General features: G+C 53.7%; 4 protein-coding genes across 4 annotated transcripts; all 4 read left to right on the plus strand.

Annotated features, from left to right (window-relative positions):
- Window positions 1-1566: 1566 nt before the first annotated feature.
- J7T55_011666 (uncharacterized protein) lies at window positions 1567-2079 on the plus strand (the record flags this gene model as incomplete). The annotated part of the gene is made up of 2 exons (XM_053136474.1): window positions 1567-1665; window positions 1747-2079. The coding sequence occupies 2 exons, from the start codon at window positions 1567-1569 to the stop codon at window positions 2077-2079; spliced, it is 432 nt and encodes a 143-aa protein (XP_052999472.1).
- A 1896-nt stretch (window positions 2080-3975) lies between these two features.
- Window positions 3976-4494, plus strand: J7T55_011667 (uncharacterized protein; the record flags this gene model as incomplete). The annotated part of the gene is made up of 2 exons (XM_053136475.1): window positions 3976-4083; window positions 4195-4494. The coding sequence occupies 2 exons, from the start codon at window positions 3976-3978 to the stop codon at window positions 4492-4494; spliced, it is 408 nt and encodes a 135-aa protein (XP_052999473.1).
- A 993-nt stretch (window positions 4495-5487) lies between these two features.
- Window positions 5488-7678, plus strand: J7T55_011668 (nkyrin repeat-containing protein; the record flags this gene model as incomplete). The annotated part of the gene is made up of 3 exons (XM_053136476.1): window positions 5488-5521; window positions 5582-5710; window positions 5775-7678. 3 exons carry the CDS (start codon window positions 5488-5490, stop codon window positions 7676-7678), a joined length of 2067 nt encoding a protein of 688 aa, XP_052999474.1.
- Window positions 7679-13776: 6098 nt separating this feature from the next.
- Window positions 13777-15919, plus strand: J7T55_011669 (dhesin protein mad1; the record flags this gene model as incomplete). Its single annotated transcript, XM_053136477.1, has 3 exons — window positions 13777-13824; window positions 13892-14929; window positions 14996-15919. 3 exons carry the CDS (start codon window positions 13777-13779, stop codon window positions 15917-15919), a joined length of 2010 nt encoding a protein of 669 aa, XP_052999475.1.
- Between the last annotated feature and the right edge of the window lie 262 nt (window positions 15920-16181).

A 16181-nucleotide genomic window follows, 5' to 3' on the forward strand; every position in this document is an offset into this window, starting at 1 on the left:
TTGAGCACCAAAAAGAGGCTGTTATCTGAGTGAAAAGTTGGTGTATTACATGAGCTCTGAAAACCTTTCCTCTACCCCTGACTGCAGCCAATCCCTCGTACTGCTAGCTAGCCTATACTACAAATTCTTACAAATTGATCTTAGCATGTCATGTAGTCAGTTCAAATGTCATGCACAGTGAAACCCTCTGGACGATGTTGCGCTACTCAGTTCTATTATCCAATAACTTTGCGGGTCGAAATGAGGAATGGAGATTCAGTATTGGTGGTCCAGGAAACAGTGCGAGTCCAGGAAACCACGAAAATGCACGATAAGGAGTATGATGGCTGCTAAACTCTGTTTAATAATATTGATGACCTCGGGATTGGGTCCTATTCTACATTTATGGGCCTTCTAGTGAGTGTGTCCATGTGTTTTATGCATGATAAGCGATGACTGCAATGTATGTGTATAATTGTGACATTCCCACATGGTCATCATCGCTTCCTGTCGTGCATATCTCAGGCCCTTTTTTAGGTGTCCGTTTTGACATCAGGCAAGCTATAGAGCTAGATAATGGTGCACACACTTGCCTGATGGGTGAATCGGTGCCTGACCTCTGATTTCTGTCAGGAATCTCACATACGAGACAGCATAACCTCATTGGACTCATCCTCCAGACGGAAGGTCCTTACTGGTCCTGCGGATAATTGTTGCAAATAGTAAACTGTAGAGGAATGAATCTTGAATTTGTCTGCATGGCGGACAGCCCAGCCAGTAAGGGTAGTATCATTCAGTCAGTTGAGCAGAGTTATTTTCTTGCTTCTGAACTTGTTCTTACCTTCTTTCTTGGGCAGACCCCTCCTTGCATCAACTCTTGGTGACAGCTCAACATTCGACTTTGGCCTTGTCCCGCAACCATCATTGAACCACACACTCAGCATTTTCGCCAAGCTTTGAGATACGTCCAGGTATGCTCAAGTCATCAACAGTCTACCATTTCTCTCGCCATTGCAAGACACATTCACAGACCGCACGTGGTGCTTCCAGACCTGACCCGTTTTCATCAAAGGGCTCATCTGAGTCTTGCAGTCACGGCAGGGCAAGTTTTGAAGGATAAGCGGAGGTAACTTCCCACTCTCACTTGCTTTTGCCCGTTGCCCCTCCATTTCGTCTTTTCAACATCCCTCGACAATTCCATCTGTGCCCACTCATTGTCGTTCTTTGCGCAACGCAAGCATTGATACAGTCCCAAAAACACAGGAAGCTGTCGGCTCTAGTCTTCACTCTCGCCCTTCTCTTTTCATCAAACCTATTCAGTTAACAACTCTTGCAATCCTAACTCTTCAGATCACCACTACCGCGCGTTGCTGATCAGTCACGGTCAGGCCTAGTGCACCTCACAGTCCAAGCAATCAACAATCGCGACATTGATCAAGAAAATCGTAAGTATCCAAAGTCTCTACCCTCCACATCCTGCCCATTCCTCCTGCTTGACGCACCACCTTCTGCTCAATTCCGTTCGCTACAGCGTCCGCTAGCTCATTGCCACAGTAGCTGATATTGACTACAACCAGCAGAAGCATCATGGCTGCTTCTTCCAACGGCATGTTTGGACTTTCCGACAGCGAGGTCAAGATTGCCCTCTGCAGTCTGAAGCTCATGGTCGCGGATGGCCAGGGAAAGGTACGAGGTCACTTAGACGCCCATTCTTATGAGGGCTAGAAACACTCCAAAGATTCACAATTAACATTGTGATGCACCCAGGTCGACAAGGGTCAGCTTGCTGCCCTTACTGGTCACACGAACCCTGACTCGGCCAATCGCGTTTGGTACATGGCCAGAAAAAAGATGATTGACAACAATGCTTCCACGCCCGCGGGATCTTCGACTTCTCTCGACGACATCGGTACCCCAACTAAGGGACCCAAGAAGACCCCTTCCAAGATGGGATCCAAGACACCCAAGAAGCGAACCAAGAAACAAGCTGAGGTGGAGGACGATGAAGCGGAAGCTGCCGAGCAGCCAGCCAAGCGAATCAAGAAGGAGGCCGCTGCTGATGCCGAGGCTGCAAACTTGGAGATGGAGGACGAGGTTTAGTGGCCGCAAATTGCAAGCCTTTCTGAACGAGAGCAAATTGAGTCACTCGGGGGTTTGAGTGGCATGAAACTGGCCATGATACTTTTTCTCAGAAGCAATGGCTTCTGCTGTGTCTTGATCTTCTGCTGTGTCTTGATTGGATTGGTTTTCTTCCATTTGGGAAAGTTTCTCTATCCTGCTTTGATGATCGAGCAGCAACACGTCAGGGGGGAAACACACAACGGCCTTGCATGGCAAGGCCTTTACATATTCATTCTTGATGATCTTTGGTCTTGAATGCAGCTGCTATGGAACCATTCATCCTGAAGTATGATGTGGTCATGAAACTTGCCTTTGTGCAATGATACAGGCTGTGCAATTTTGAACTTTCAGGAACAAGGGCAATGTGCCTTTGGGCCTGGCCCGCATTGTCCTAGGTCCATTGGAAGCTGGTGTTCGCCGCCGAGGTTCGCCCAGCCCAGCGCTTATTTCATCCCTTAGAGCTTGCGGTCTTTCTCACAATCTCGATGCTTTGGAATGGTTGTTTTCTTCTTTATATCTCAGTGGGATTACCTACCTAGGAGAGACATTTTGATTTCATTCATTCCTGATTGCGTCCTTTTTGATAAAGATGTGCCTCTCGAGCTTACCGAGAATGAACTTGGCCCACAGCAACCAACTTCGATGGAAGGAACGCTTCCAGAGATACATTGTCATATATCAACCCTGGATATAGATCATCGCTCATTCTTTTCCTACCGCGATGGCACAGCGAAATAAATACACTCATTCGCAGAAGTCGCCAAGTATTGAGCAACAGGAGGCATAAATCTGAAGTGTTCACAAGGAGATCGAAGGCAACAGTTGTTGGAGACATAAGAGCATCTGTGTGCAGCATCGCGAGACCAAGTCTACTCAGATAGACTTATTAGCAGAAACTACCAGAACACAGTGCAGAGAAAAGTATCTTGGGTTTCTACTCTTACTGAAAAGAAAGACGAGAAATGATCTCGATCTTGATTCCGGGTTCCTTGAGGCATCAAACGGGGCCAAGATACCATATCTAGGTGATGAATGCACTCGAGCCTTGAAATCATTCAAAGCAATCAAGCCCATGACCATAGGTGAAGTACTGACCAAAGCCTGTGCAACTGCCTGATTTGTAAGTATGGCTTGAGATCCTGTGCAAGACATGGTTCTATCGCTTGTCTAGCATATTGTATGTACTTGTTACTTCCAACTTCGGGACCGTGAAGCTTTCCAAAAGTTCTCTCCATCACGGGCCTAAAGGCCGTGCCTCCATTCATCATATTCAAGTATGTCTTTTACCAACTTCTCATCAACTCTCCAAGCCTGCAATGTATTATGAAATGAATTATCTTTGACTATCCAACCATGAAATGACAGGACAGAGCATCTACTAAGTAGCCAAAACTGGCAAAGTGCAAGATCTCCTGCTTATTTGGATCGCATTGGGCTCAGCTAGCACTGCGTGTATTGCTCATGTGCCTGCCTCCGTAACCCTGGCAACAGCCACGCCCCTGATCCCCAGCCGCGTTCACAGCCGCACCCACAGCCTCGTCCATAACTTATCGCGGCTCGTCGACCAAGGTCCCGCAGCTTACCTGACATAGAATCCAACAACCACACCACCCAGAAAGCTTGCACGGTCAATTTTCTGTCAAGTGAGTACCTCAAACCACCCGCATTTCCCTGTTGCCTTTCAAGCGGCTTGTGTCGTCCCAAGCTCCACCCAGCCTTTCCTTCCCGAACCAACCTCAATCTTTGAGCACTAATTTGATATCGCCATTACCGTTCAGTTCAACGCCCTCATCTGAGAGCTCAAAATTCCTGGCCCTCTACTCACTCAAGCTCTACATCATCATCTACATCCTACTCACCCACCGATCTGTCAAGATGCCTGGTGCTCCCAAGAAGGACGGTCTTGCCAACTACAACCTCACCCCTCGTGAGGTCGAGTTTACCGTCAAGGCTATGATCACCCTTGTCGAGAACAAAGTCAAGGTAAGCAACCTCTCCACCCAACACAACAGCTCCTCGAACTGGCACCTCGCTTGACACGATTGTAAACTTGTGGGTCATGTATTGCAGACTAACACAAGGCTGTCTCAACAGCCGGACTTCGAGAAGCTTGCCAAGATGTCCAACTACCCGACCGCTCAGGTTGCCGCTAGAAACTGGTGGCATACCGCTGCCAAGCTCAAGGCCGCTGGCAACATTGCCGGTGGCGAGACCAGCACTGGCGAGGCCAACAACGGAAACGCAATGAATGAAAAAGCCGCCAATGGCAAGAAGGCCGGCAAGCGTGACGCTGCCGACGATCCCGAGGCGCCTCCCGCGAAGCGCGGTCGCGGCCGCGCCAAGAACAATGTCCAGCCTCCTGTTGAGGAGACCAAGCCTGAGGACGAGGTGTGAAGCTTGGTTCGAGGAAGACTCTTGCAGGTGTCATGACATCATGACGCTGAAACCTGAACGGATCGCGGGGTACTTTCTGAGCTGTTTGGACTCATAGGGAATTGCCGGATAGGTTGATGGTGCTCAATGGAGCGAGGAATTACGTGGCCTTCACGGACCTTAGGTAGCTCCCACTTGATATCCCACGAGCTCATCTTAACAATCAAAATGCCTGTTTTGCGGTCCTCCGACCGACGTCTTATTGAAACGTTAATTCTTATTGTGATATGGTGAGAGGTCTTGTTGAAATCAGGTATCTGGAGAAACAGAGTGCTGAAATACTAGAGTTCCGAGGTCACCGTTGTGATAAGTCGCAGATATGCAGCTCAACAGACTCAACCATACCTACAGCACGCGCATGCCTCCTTCTTCATTCCGGTAGATGATCATTTGAGCTCAGGATCAGAATGTTACGGCAGCCAACCAAAACCTTGAACCTAGCTAATCTTTTACTAAATTTTAATTGCGTGTTTGATGACACCTGCTTTGCTGCTTTGAGTACATGAATGTTTGACTCTGACTCTGATCAGTATCAATGAGCTGGTAACGACAAGCAGCTTGGTGCAAGTAGTTTTAAAAAAATGTATAGTAGATCTTTCAAGGCGATGCATGAATTCGAGCAAAGGAAGCCTTGTCATTTGTGTTGAATTCTCAGACATAGGCAGTCTTGCTGAAGAAACAACTTCGTCCTTGAGGCTTGGCGCAGGCAAGCCTAATTCGAGACACGGTAGATTGCTTGCATCGCATAGCTCTCAAGTTCGATTCATATTCTGTGACTGAGATAGTCCGAGACGAAACAGTTGCTGTTTATCCCCAGCTAATTAAAAAGATGTATTTTGAAATCCGTGCTTGTTGCTGAGGCGGGAAATCCTAACCCTGAGAATCCCAAAGCAATCGGGGGGGGGGGGGGCGGCTACCAACCCCTCTATCGATAAACTCCCAAATTGGTCGCCGATGCGCAACCGTCATCCACTCTCATTAGGCGTCAGTCAGTCAGTCACGCCGAGGCAATCTTGAGGGCTGTTGCTGATTTATATCAAGTCCCTAGCTCCCATCTTGAGCTTCGTGACAAACCGATCATTCTTCACCCTCATCCTCAGCTTCTTGCGACCAGCCGAGCTCCTCATGGCGACGGATCCTAAGAAGCAGGACGAGCTTCTTCGTCGTCCCCTCTACGGTACGTCATGCGCCTCAATGCGAATAATTTTGCCGCGCACTGCTGACACCGACGCATTCTTCAGTCTATGATCTCCCTCCGGAAGTCTTGGCCACACTGAACCTCAAGTTAGATACCGAAGCGCATGTGCAGCCAGACCCAGACACACCCCAAAAACCTGTCGCTGAGCCGTCGCAAACACCATCCGAGACGGCAGTCGGATCGCCAGCCTGCTCTTTATGCGGTCTTACATTCGCCACAGTGCTCGACCAACGAGGCCACCAGAAATCTGACCTGCATAACTACAACCTGAAGCAGAAGCTCAGGGGGCAGAAGCCCGTGTCCGAGGTGGAGTTTGAGAAGCTGGTTGGCGACTTGGACGAAAGCCTGTCCGGATCCGACTCGGATGATTCCGAGGACGAGGAGGACGAATCCAGGAAGGATTCGACGTTGACAGCACTCTTGAAGAAGCAGGCCACCCTCGCAGAGAAGCGCAACGGGGATGATGGCGACGATGACACGGAATGGGGCAGGGGAAAGAGGAAGGGCACGGGCAAGCCACCAATGATGTGGTTCGCTTCTCCCGTTCTGCCCGAGAACAACTATTTCGGAATATACAGAGCCCTTTTCACGAGCGACGAGCTAGAGAAAGAGGACAGCATATTAGACGCCGTCAAGAAGCGCCAGCTACCGCCATTGGCACCTCCCAAACCCAGCAAAGACGGGTCTCAACCCCCAGCGGCCTACAAGGGGCCGCATATTTTCCTCTGCATGATCGGAGGCGGCCATTTTGCTGCGATGGTAGTCGCACTTTCGCCGCGACAGACTAAGTCCGGGGCAGGGCCTATGAACCGCGAAGCCACAGTCCTGGCACACAAGACATTTCACAGATATACTACACGAAGGAAACAAGGCGGCTCGCAATCAGCAAACGACAACGCCAAAGGCGCCGCGCACTCAGCAGGTTCTACTTTGCGTCGTTACAACGAGCAAGCCCTAGTCGACGACGTGCGGCAGCTTCTGACCGACTGGAAAGGTCTACTGGACACGGCTGACCTGCTTTTCATCCGGGCCACCGGGGTCACGAATCGACGGACGCTATATGGGCCATACGAGGGGCAAGTTCTGCGAGCGAACGATCCACGGATAAGGGGGTTCCCTTTCAGCACGCGGCGGGCGACACAGAACGAGCTGATGCGCTCGTTCATCGAGCTCACCAGGCTCAAGGTGAGGGAGATACTACCGGTCGATCCAAACGCCGCCACAGAAGCGGCCACAAAGTCACAGACAACGAGCAAGTCTTCGAAACCAGCCGCGCCGAAACTCACCGAGGAAGAGGAGACGGCCCTGCTCCACACGCAGCAGATACAGGCCCTCATCCGCCGCTCGAAACTTCCCGCCCTGCTATCATACATCAAGACCAACTCCCTCGAAGCAAATTTCCGTTTCCAGCCCGCCGATGTAAATCACCACGCCCCGACGCCGCTGCACCTAGCAGCGGCACAGAACGCGGCCCCCCTGATCACGGGCCTGCTGACCCGGGGAGGCGCGGACCCCACCTTGCCAAATGGCGATGGCAAGACGCCCTTCGAGCTCGCGGGCGACCGCGCGACACGGGATGCGTTCCGTGTAGCACGGCACGAGCTGGGCGAGGGCGCGTGGGACTGGGAGGCTGCGAAGGTCCCGCCGGGGATAAAGAAGGAAGAGGCCGAGCAGCGGGGAGAGCGCGAGCGCAAAGAGGCCGAGCGGAAGGAGTCTGAGAGGAGGAAGGCCGAGGAGGAGAGGCTGAAGAGCCAAGGGCCCAAGGTCGTCGACAGCGCGAGGCGGAAGGGCGGTGGTGTCCTGGGCGGCAGCGTCGAGAAGAGCGCAGAGGAGAAGAGGCAGGAGGAAGCCAGGGGACTGACTCCGGAGCAGAGGATGCGGCTAGAGCGGGAGAGGAGGGCCAGGGCGGCGGAGGAGAGGTTACGGAGGATGCAGGCCGGCGGTTGAGGCAGGGGCTTACAAAGACGAAATGAGAGCTCGTCCACGAGATGAAAGCTCATTCACAAGATCGATAGTCAACGGGTCCTGTTGTGGCAATGAGAGCCCGGGGCTGGAGATGAGGTTATCCGCAAAGGATCAATAGTGCTTCGGAGTCGCTGCCGAGGCAGGACAGACTGGCGACCCGCTTGCGATGTGCAATTCAATACTAGGTGGGTCTCGCTGGTGGTCATTTTTGATCCGGAGTCCAAGTCCGGCTAAGGCTACTTCCTCGTCGTGCGATACAGGCAGGACATGAGGGGCATCTGGATGGTGCACCTGACCCCGAGTGATTCTCATCTGCTCGCGAGGCATGCTACCCGCCGACAGCTCCTGATGGGGGAAGTCCAGCCATGCCGTCCCGCGCAACAAGCAAGTTTGCAGGAATCGTGCTCATCGGCGGCCTCGTATCATCCAACGCCCCAAGCCTGTTCGACATCTGAGTAGTCACACCGCACCATGCGTCGAGCATGAAGCCCTTGATATCTCGCGCAGAAGCTCAGCCACCTCCATGTTGTAGCAAAGAATATTGACAGGACTTGAGGGAGGAGGGGGGCCTCCATTCTGCCATGGCATCGTTTTTCGAAACACAGGAGGCACAAGGGCCAGGGGCCGGGGGGAGCTCGACGTTGCATTCAGATGCGCCCCTGGCCCGAACTGGTCCTGTCTGCATCGGGCAAGGCCGTTCTCCGTTCTGCGATCGCGGGATCCTTTGCCCGAATCACTGCTGTAGAGTAGCGAAGTTGTGATTGCATGGCCCTGAAATCGTCGACTGGCAATACGCGTATAAACCAATACAGGAAAAAGATTGGCAGTGGCACGATTGTTGATGTTTGTGGATCCTCTCTCGAAGGCAGTGCACAAAGGTGGGAACTTGCTGTCCTGCGTCCCTTTACAGAATTGGAAATGCATTAGATGTTTAGATGAACCCCTGCCAGATAAACTTCCCGATCAGCAGCATTGGGTTTGTGGAGAGCTGGGAAGATCCTCCGCTGTTTCTCGAGAGCCGCATGGCGTGGAATGAAGATCTGCGCTCGCGAGGAAAGGATGCCCTAGACTTTTGCTACAGTAAACAAAAAACCGTGATCGCGCTGCAATCGCGGGACGACGTCAGCACAATGAAGCTTTTCAATAGTTCTAACCTTGAAGGTGTCTCCATCGGTCCGGCCCCCTGATTTGTGCACTACCCTGCTCCCCCGACAGTCCCGAGATCACTGGGCTGCTTTGATCTGGGCAACGACGCCCAAGTGCATGCAGCATCGCTGCTTCCACGAGACCGCAACGCCGGACCACCAAGAGGCGCAGTTGCCTCAGAAGACTAGCTTAAGGGCCCTCTCAATGCCGTCCATGGATTCTCAGGGGCCATGATCTGACGTTGCGGGTCGATGGGTATATGCAGCGTGACCGCACCAGTCGGGGAAACCCCTCGTGCATCTGCGAGCCGTGGAGGCTGCAGATTCTCCTGACTACTGCAGACTGAGAAAAGTCTTCAGCGGATGTCGGTCGGATCCTTTAAGCATGACAGAACTGTAGTACGAGCCTGGCTGTAGTGCAACACACAAGTCTACATAGCCTAAGTAGGCGTGGCTTTCCTGCTTATAGCGATGCGCTGCCCATCCCCATTAGAAAGAGAAAGCTGATTGGATGTATGAGGTCCGTCAGCAGCGCAGTCATTCAATCTATCGGGCGAAAACCACCAACCAGCACCTGTTGCTTTGCGCTGGCGGGATTTTGGTACGGCAGTAGTTGTCGATCAACTTGAAATTTTCCCGAGCTGTTGGGCGGCTCCGTTCTACTCTGCCGATCAACCCCGTGGTACGTACGTCAACAATTTATATGGCCCTAAACTTAGACCACCGAGTTTATTTGACAGGCTTCTTCCTTCCTGACAATCAACTCTGGACATGGCGTCAACAAAGGTCCATGCCGTCAAGTTGGCTTTGAAGAGTTCATACACCACCAGGATGTGGTGGCCGGTAGACGAAGGTGAATCGGTCCTATGAACTAGGAGGCCTCTTGATACAACCATATCGAGATGTCCCTTTCGCGAACAGCGTGAGTCCCTGGTAGCGACGCGAGGAAAGACCCTTGGGATTTGGGGGTATGGGATGAAGCATGCACTGTCCGGACTGATGAGAACCATATGGCCACCTGGTGATCATTCTTGTAGCCCGTTCAGAAAACTGGAAGAGAAAGGTTAATGCCTTTGATACCGGTCTCTATGTCTACCGATTCCCGTGCGATAGTTTAGTTTGCGCATTGTTCGAGAAGAATCAGCGTCTTGTCGTCCCATCTTACCAAAGATGCCAAGTCTCAGGACTTGGCAGAAACTTGACAGCTTCTAGGCTGCCCGAAAATTCAGACGCATCGTATCGTGATCTCATCGCTCGGCCGGGGGTAATGAAGGCCGTTGGGTGTGGCTTTCTTGACTATACAACAAGCGAGCCTGTCAAGCCAAATGACTCTTGGCTGTGGATGGCTTGCGCCATCTCGCGCACATCGAGTCCTCCGATGTCGACGGCTCTGCACCGGTGCGAAAGACTCGGAAATTAAAGGGCTTGACCACAGCCTCGGGCCGCAATGCACTAGAGTATCGGACTTTCTCCAGTGGTCCCCAATCCGGCGCACCGTAAAATGCAATTAATCGTGAAAACATTATCTGCTGATGCGGTGGATCCGGCAGATCCAACTCAGGTTGCCCATTACCACTTCAAGATCTGTCGAGCAGCTGGCAAAATGTTTCTGCCAAGATTGGAGGTTGCGTGGCCGCCGGTCGACCCTGACCGGGGATGGAGTCAGGAAGCCATGCAACCCCAGCCTGCGGGCGTCCAGGGGATGGAGGAGGACAGAGAAAAAGGAAAAGGGACGAACACGGGATGGCTGAAACATGAAACAACCGGCCAACCCTGGCCAGATGCGTCTGCAATCCCCGTCACCGCTTGTCGGTACTAGCGGGAAGTAGCTTTGAAGAAGTTAGCTAGTCCTGCGAGAGTATGCTTGTGTTGAGCAGAGCAGAGCAGAGCACCTGTGTCGTGATGGCTCGCAACGTGTTGACTCGGCATCCTTGAGGAGTTCGTCATAGGATTATGCCCCCATATCCGGATCCGAAGATGTGCCCGCAGCCCTGACATGCACATTACTTTGAAGGCCGCCGATCCCGCCGACTCCTATTTGCGGAGATGAAATAAATAGAACTGACGACACTGAGGACAAGTCCGAGGCGGGATGGCGAGGATCGAGTACCGCGAAGGGGCGGGAATGTTGATCCGGAGGGATTTCCAGTCACATCTGACCAAGTCAAGGTGGTTGTATTGACGACAGGTCGAATACGAAGTTTGCGTGCAATGGCGGATGGTCTGGGCGGGATTGATGTGCGGTGTCCAGGCTCTCGTGTGGAGAGAGCTCGGGAGAGGGGCACGTTACCGAGCACTCGAGGTGGGCCTGGAGTTCTGGAAGAAGGACATCGCGCCGTTGCAGAGATCGAATGGGGAATAGATGCCAAGATGATCGAGTCCCTGGGTGTGCAAAGACCAAATTCCCCGATGCTGCTATCGCTTTTGTGGACAACGCTGCAACCTCGCGGAGATCATGACCACTGTCCAGGACGTGCCCCTTGTCAGACGGATATCGGCCTGGGTCTGGCCTGGCCTGGTCGTGGTCGTGGTTGAAGAAGCCCTGCTTCAGAAGCAGACCAGACCAGACCAGACGATGAGATGAGATGAGACAGTTGTCGAGTCGGTCAATTGGTGCACCATGCTGAGGAGCTACTATAGTTGCGGATGACTGCTTGAAATGATGGTGGTTGCACTGTCTATGGCAGAAAGAATGTGTGAAGAGCCGACTGGTCATGAGTCGATATTGGGACGGCAAGGAGAAAAGGCAATGGTTGGCCCATAGCTGCTGGCGATCCCCACTCTGGCAGCTCTGTTCCTGCATTAGCGCAGTTGCCGTGTCGGGCAACAGGGGGGGAAGGGACGCTTCACTGGAGGTCGCTGGTGGCTGAGCAGGTCAAGCTTGTTTCAGGGCGCCGGCTCTGGTCTGCAGGAGACACAGGAGGGACAGGAGGGGGGCACCCCCAAGAGCCGTTCCTGTTGGTCAGCTCCCTGAGGCCCTGCATTGAATCCAGCAGGCGGTTCATTTTGGGGCAACGTATGCTCAGGTTCCTATTCGAAGACAGGAAAAACAACGGTTCTCAGCCTGCCCAAGCCTTGTTTTTCTTGCTTGAGCTTGCTTGGGCAACAAGGTTACGGGATCTTGTTTCCCTCAATGCAGCTGGAGATCGAGCTGCAGGTATCTTGCCTGCCATATTTCGTCCTCAGCTTCTGGTCATCCCTAGGTAGTGCGCTGCTGCTGCAGCACCAGCATCAGCACCAGCACCACATGGCGGCCCCCTTTTTCTCGGGGATATCTGGCGTAGCCTGTCTGACGCGATCACGACAGCAACTACTGGAGTAATCATCTTCCTGTAATTGAGCTGAGATCTCCTCCGCCATGACTAAGTGGCTAGTTACTCCAGTTATGCGCCGAACACTTCTCAATAAGGAGCTGGAGTCGAAGCGAGGTACGGAGGTACGGAGGTACATGGGCACTAAGGGCACATACCATGGCACGCATGGCAGCAGGAAGGAGCACTTTGGACGAATCCATGTGGGGTCCAGGTCTTCTGGTGTAAGCTGATTGGGCAGGCTGGTCCACCCCTGACAAGGATGGGACGGAAAGGGCCTGGGCACTCGGGTACCTGGCAGACCAGCACACTGGGGCAGACTGGGCACCTACCCTGCTGGTCCAGGCCGCCGACTGGGATTGTGTGCCAGAACGGGTGGTTACGAGCGGCTACCCCTGACCTGCGGTTTGACACTCGCCTGCATCTGGCAGACAGAGCCGCGCGCAACAGCAACTCCCCACCGCGTCCTCAACCTGATCAGGCAAGTTTGCCTCTCCTTCTGGTACCAGCACCCGACATCCACCCACTTGCTGGCTCGCTTGCACCTCCGTGCCATACCGTACCGTACCCTAACGTACCATACCATAGCCAGCGCCAGCACCCACAACACTCGGACCCTTCAATCTGCTCCTCACCTGCTCCCCTCCATCATTGATCCCCCATCTCCGTCTGCGAGCCCCCAGCTGGCCCAGTTCGTCCGATCGAGAGATTGCCTTGCTCTGTGCGCTGGCCCGCCGTCTTATTCGCTTCCCTGCCGTGGCTGGGCCAGTGGCGACCGGGCCTCAACCCATCTGGGCTCGACATCAGACTGTCCAGACTGCCCAGAATGTATGAGGATTCGGGAATCGTGTGAACGCCCGTCAGCATGGCTCGAGGTTGCTGATGCCCGCGCTGCTATTTCAATCCCCGTCTGTCTGATCTCAAGCCAAGTGGTGGCCCGCGAGAAGGACGATGCTACCTACCCAGTGGCTGGTGCCGTTCCAGTCGGCCAGGTCACACCTCCCATTCCCTATCGAGCATCAGAAACAGCCAGGGCTACACTTCGAGCCTAGTGCCAGTCCTTCTGGTGGAGTCGACAGGCACGAAAGAAACAACTCTAAGGGAAAATACCAGGGGTCTGTCTGCGTCTTGGGAACCCCTTGCTATATTCGACCCACCGCGCCACCTTCATGGTCATGGGCATGGCTGCTCCTCGGCCCCTCTGTGTGACCTCACCTCCTACCGCTGCCACTGCCCCGTCGTACTATGCAGGTGCATGGGCAGACAAGCCCGGGGGGGAGGACCCTCCACATGCGCCGGCCTTGCAGTCTCTGCGCTGCCATGCATCTGTATATATCTGCTTTGCTTCCCGTTGTCGTGATCGGTTCTTGAATTTCTGTTCCTCAGGTTTCCTCTCCATCAAACAGTCGGCTTCTTCTCGCCAAACCAACTGTGTGAATATTTTTTTATATTTCCTTCTGTCAAGGAGTCTCAAGTCATTCGCTATACTTGCCTCCGACCACCACTCTTTACCCACACTCGTCCTGTACTGAGTACATATATCGACTACATTCGCTCTTTGGTATCGCTACCACTGTCATTATTCACACACAAGTATAACCACTGTTCGAAAACCACACACAAAATGAAGTCTGTTTCTATTCTTGCCCTCGCGGCAACCGTATCAGCCACCGTACGTCCAACAGAAGAACCCACAACCCCCGGCTTGGAGGATAGAGTATGCTAACTTTCACGTGAAGGGCTGGAACGACTTTGGTGGCTTCAGCTGCCCCGACAACACTGACAACAAGTGCAACACCCAACAGGAGCAGGGCTGGGACTGGAGTGACCTTCAAACTGGCTCTTTCTCATCCTACGGAGGCTTCAGCTTCGGCGGTTTCAGCTGCGAGGAGGGCTACGGAAAGCGTGAGCCCGGCAGCCGTTTTGCCCCTCGCACTTCCAAGACCCTCACCGGTAGCTGTGGTCACTCAAAGGAGAGCTCGCCCTCGTTCGGCTGCGGCTCAGACACCGAGATCGAGTCCTTCTCTGTCAGCACCATCGACGTCATCACCGAGTTCGATGCGGACTTGGAGTTCCACTTCTCTATGGGCGACGGCTCGACCTGCAAGCAGCGAAGCTCCTGCTCTTCCCAGGGCTCAACGGTCAAGAACTCCCAGTGCGGTGGTGCAAAGAACGTGACCATCGTCTACCCCACCGGCCAGTCTGGCAACAACATCCCCTCGGCCTCCTCGACCTGTGGTATCTCCATCCCCACAGTCTCCTTCGACTGCTCGTCCGCTTCCAGCACCACCACCAAGTACACCCAGACCCACTCCACGCAGATCAAGACTACTTCCGCGCAGACTGTTCCAGGCCAGGCCACTCCTACTGGACCTAGCGGTGGCAAGCCTTCTTCTCCTTCCGAGACTGGAGTTAAGCCAACTGGCTCTGCTGGCCCCTCTGGACCTGGCTCCAAGACTACCATTGTTGCTTCCCAGACTCCTCCCGCTCCTTCGTCTGCCGAGTCTACTACTGTTGAGTCCATCACCTCTGCTGAGTCCACATCCACATCCGTTGAGGCTACTGCCTCCTCGACTGTCGAGTCCTCCGTCGAGGTCCCTAGCTCTGCCTCGACTGTCGAGTCAACCACCTACGAGATCACCAGCACCGCCATTACCAGCTTCCAGACTACCTCCACCGTCTACAGCACTTCCATCCAGACCATCACCAGCTGCGGACCCGAGGTTGTCAGCTGCCCTGCTGGTTTCACTGAGGGCCAGACTGCCACTACCACTGTCGTAAGTAACATCTTCATGCTCTTTTGTCTTCTTTAACCCGCACACGTTTATTAACATTTACTCCAGGTTGTTGCTATCAGCACCACCATCTGCCCTGTGACTGCTACTCAGACTTCCGTCTTCACCACCAGCCACGCTGTGACCCAGACCCAGGTCGTCCCTCCTGCCGAGACCACTTCCGCTGGCGAGGTTCCTCCCGCTGGTGAGACCTCCTCGGTTGAGAGCGCCTCTGCTACTGAGTCTTCTACTTCCGAGCTGTCTCCCATTGCCAGCACCACCTCTGAGAGCCCTGCTGCTGCCACTGAGACTCTGCCCTGCCCGAGCATTGTCCCTGCTTGCATCAGCACCTGGAACTTCATTGTCGGCTGTGTTGACAACGCCGATGCTGCTTGCTACTGCCCCGACGCCACCTTTGTTTCGAACGTCTACCAGTGCCTGTACGCTTACGGTGACTCTGATGAGACTGTCGCTGAGGCCATCCAGTACTTCCAGGGTATCTGCGGTTCTTACGCCGGAAACAACCCTGCTGTGGCCACTGGTGCTTCGTTGACCACTTACCTGACTGCCACCGCCACTCCTCCCGCGTCTGCTACCACTATCATTGTCCAAGCCACCACCGTTGTCCCCTGCACCAACTCTGCCGGCGAGGTTCTGCCATCGTCTTCCTCAACCCTCACTGTGTCGACTGTCCTCACCGTGCCCCAGGTTGCTCTGACCACCTACACTGCCATCTCGACCACCGAGGTTGGCGTCGTGCCTGTCACAAGCTACCCTGCTTCGGCCGTTGAGACTGCAGGAGCTGTGTCCCCATCTGGCGCCGCTCCCCTCTACCCCACCGGCAGCTCAGCTGGTGTGTCGGGTGTTGCCCAAGGCACAACGGCCCTTGTGCCCTCCGCTTCCCAGACTACCGTCGTCACTGCCGGAGCTGGAAAGACCGGAGCTGGCCTCGGCGCTGCTGTCCTGGCCGTCGTTGCCGTCCTCGCTCTGTAAGAGAGCTGAGCCACGATAAAAAAAGATCAAACAACACAATACCCACATATCACTCTGCCTCAGCGGCACAATTCCTTGGTCACACAACTATACCTGATTAGCATCAACACAAACATTTCCTTCTTACGATCCTTACGACAGAGCATTTACAGTGGTCCTGGTTTTTTTCTGGAAAGCATCACGGTCTGAGATACCAGGTGCAGGAGCATGGCTGCCTTTTGCACAGCACACATACATGTAATAGAGACGAAGGACTCTAGGC

This window comes from Diaporthe amygdali, assembly GCF_026229845.1.
Source record: "Diaporthe amygdali strain CAA958 chromosome Unknown NODE_2_length_3802984_cov_64_841326, whole genome shotgun sequence".
In the NCBI taxonomy this organism is placed as follows: Eukaryota; Fungi; Ascomycota; class Sordariomycetes; order Diaporthales; family Diaporthaceae; genus Diaporthe; species Diaporthe amygdali.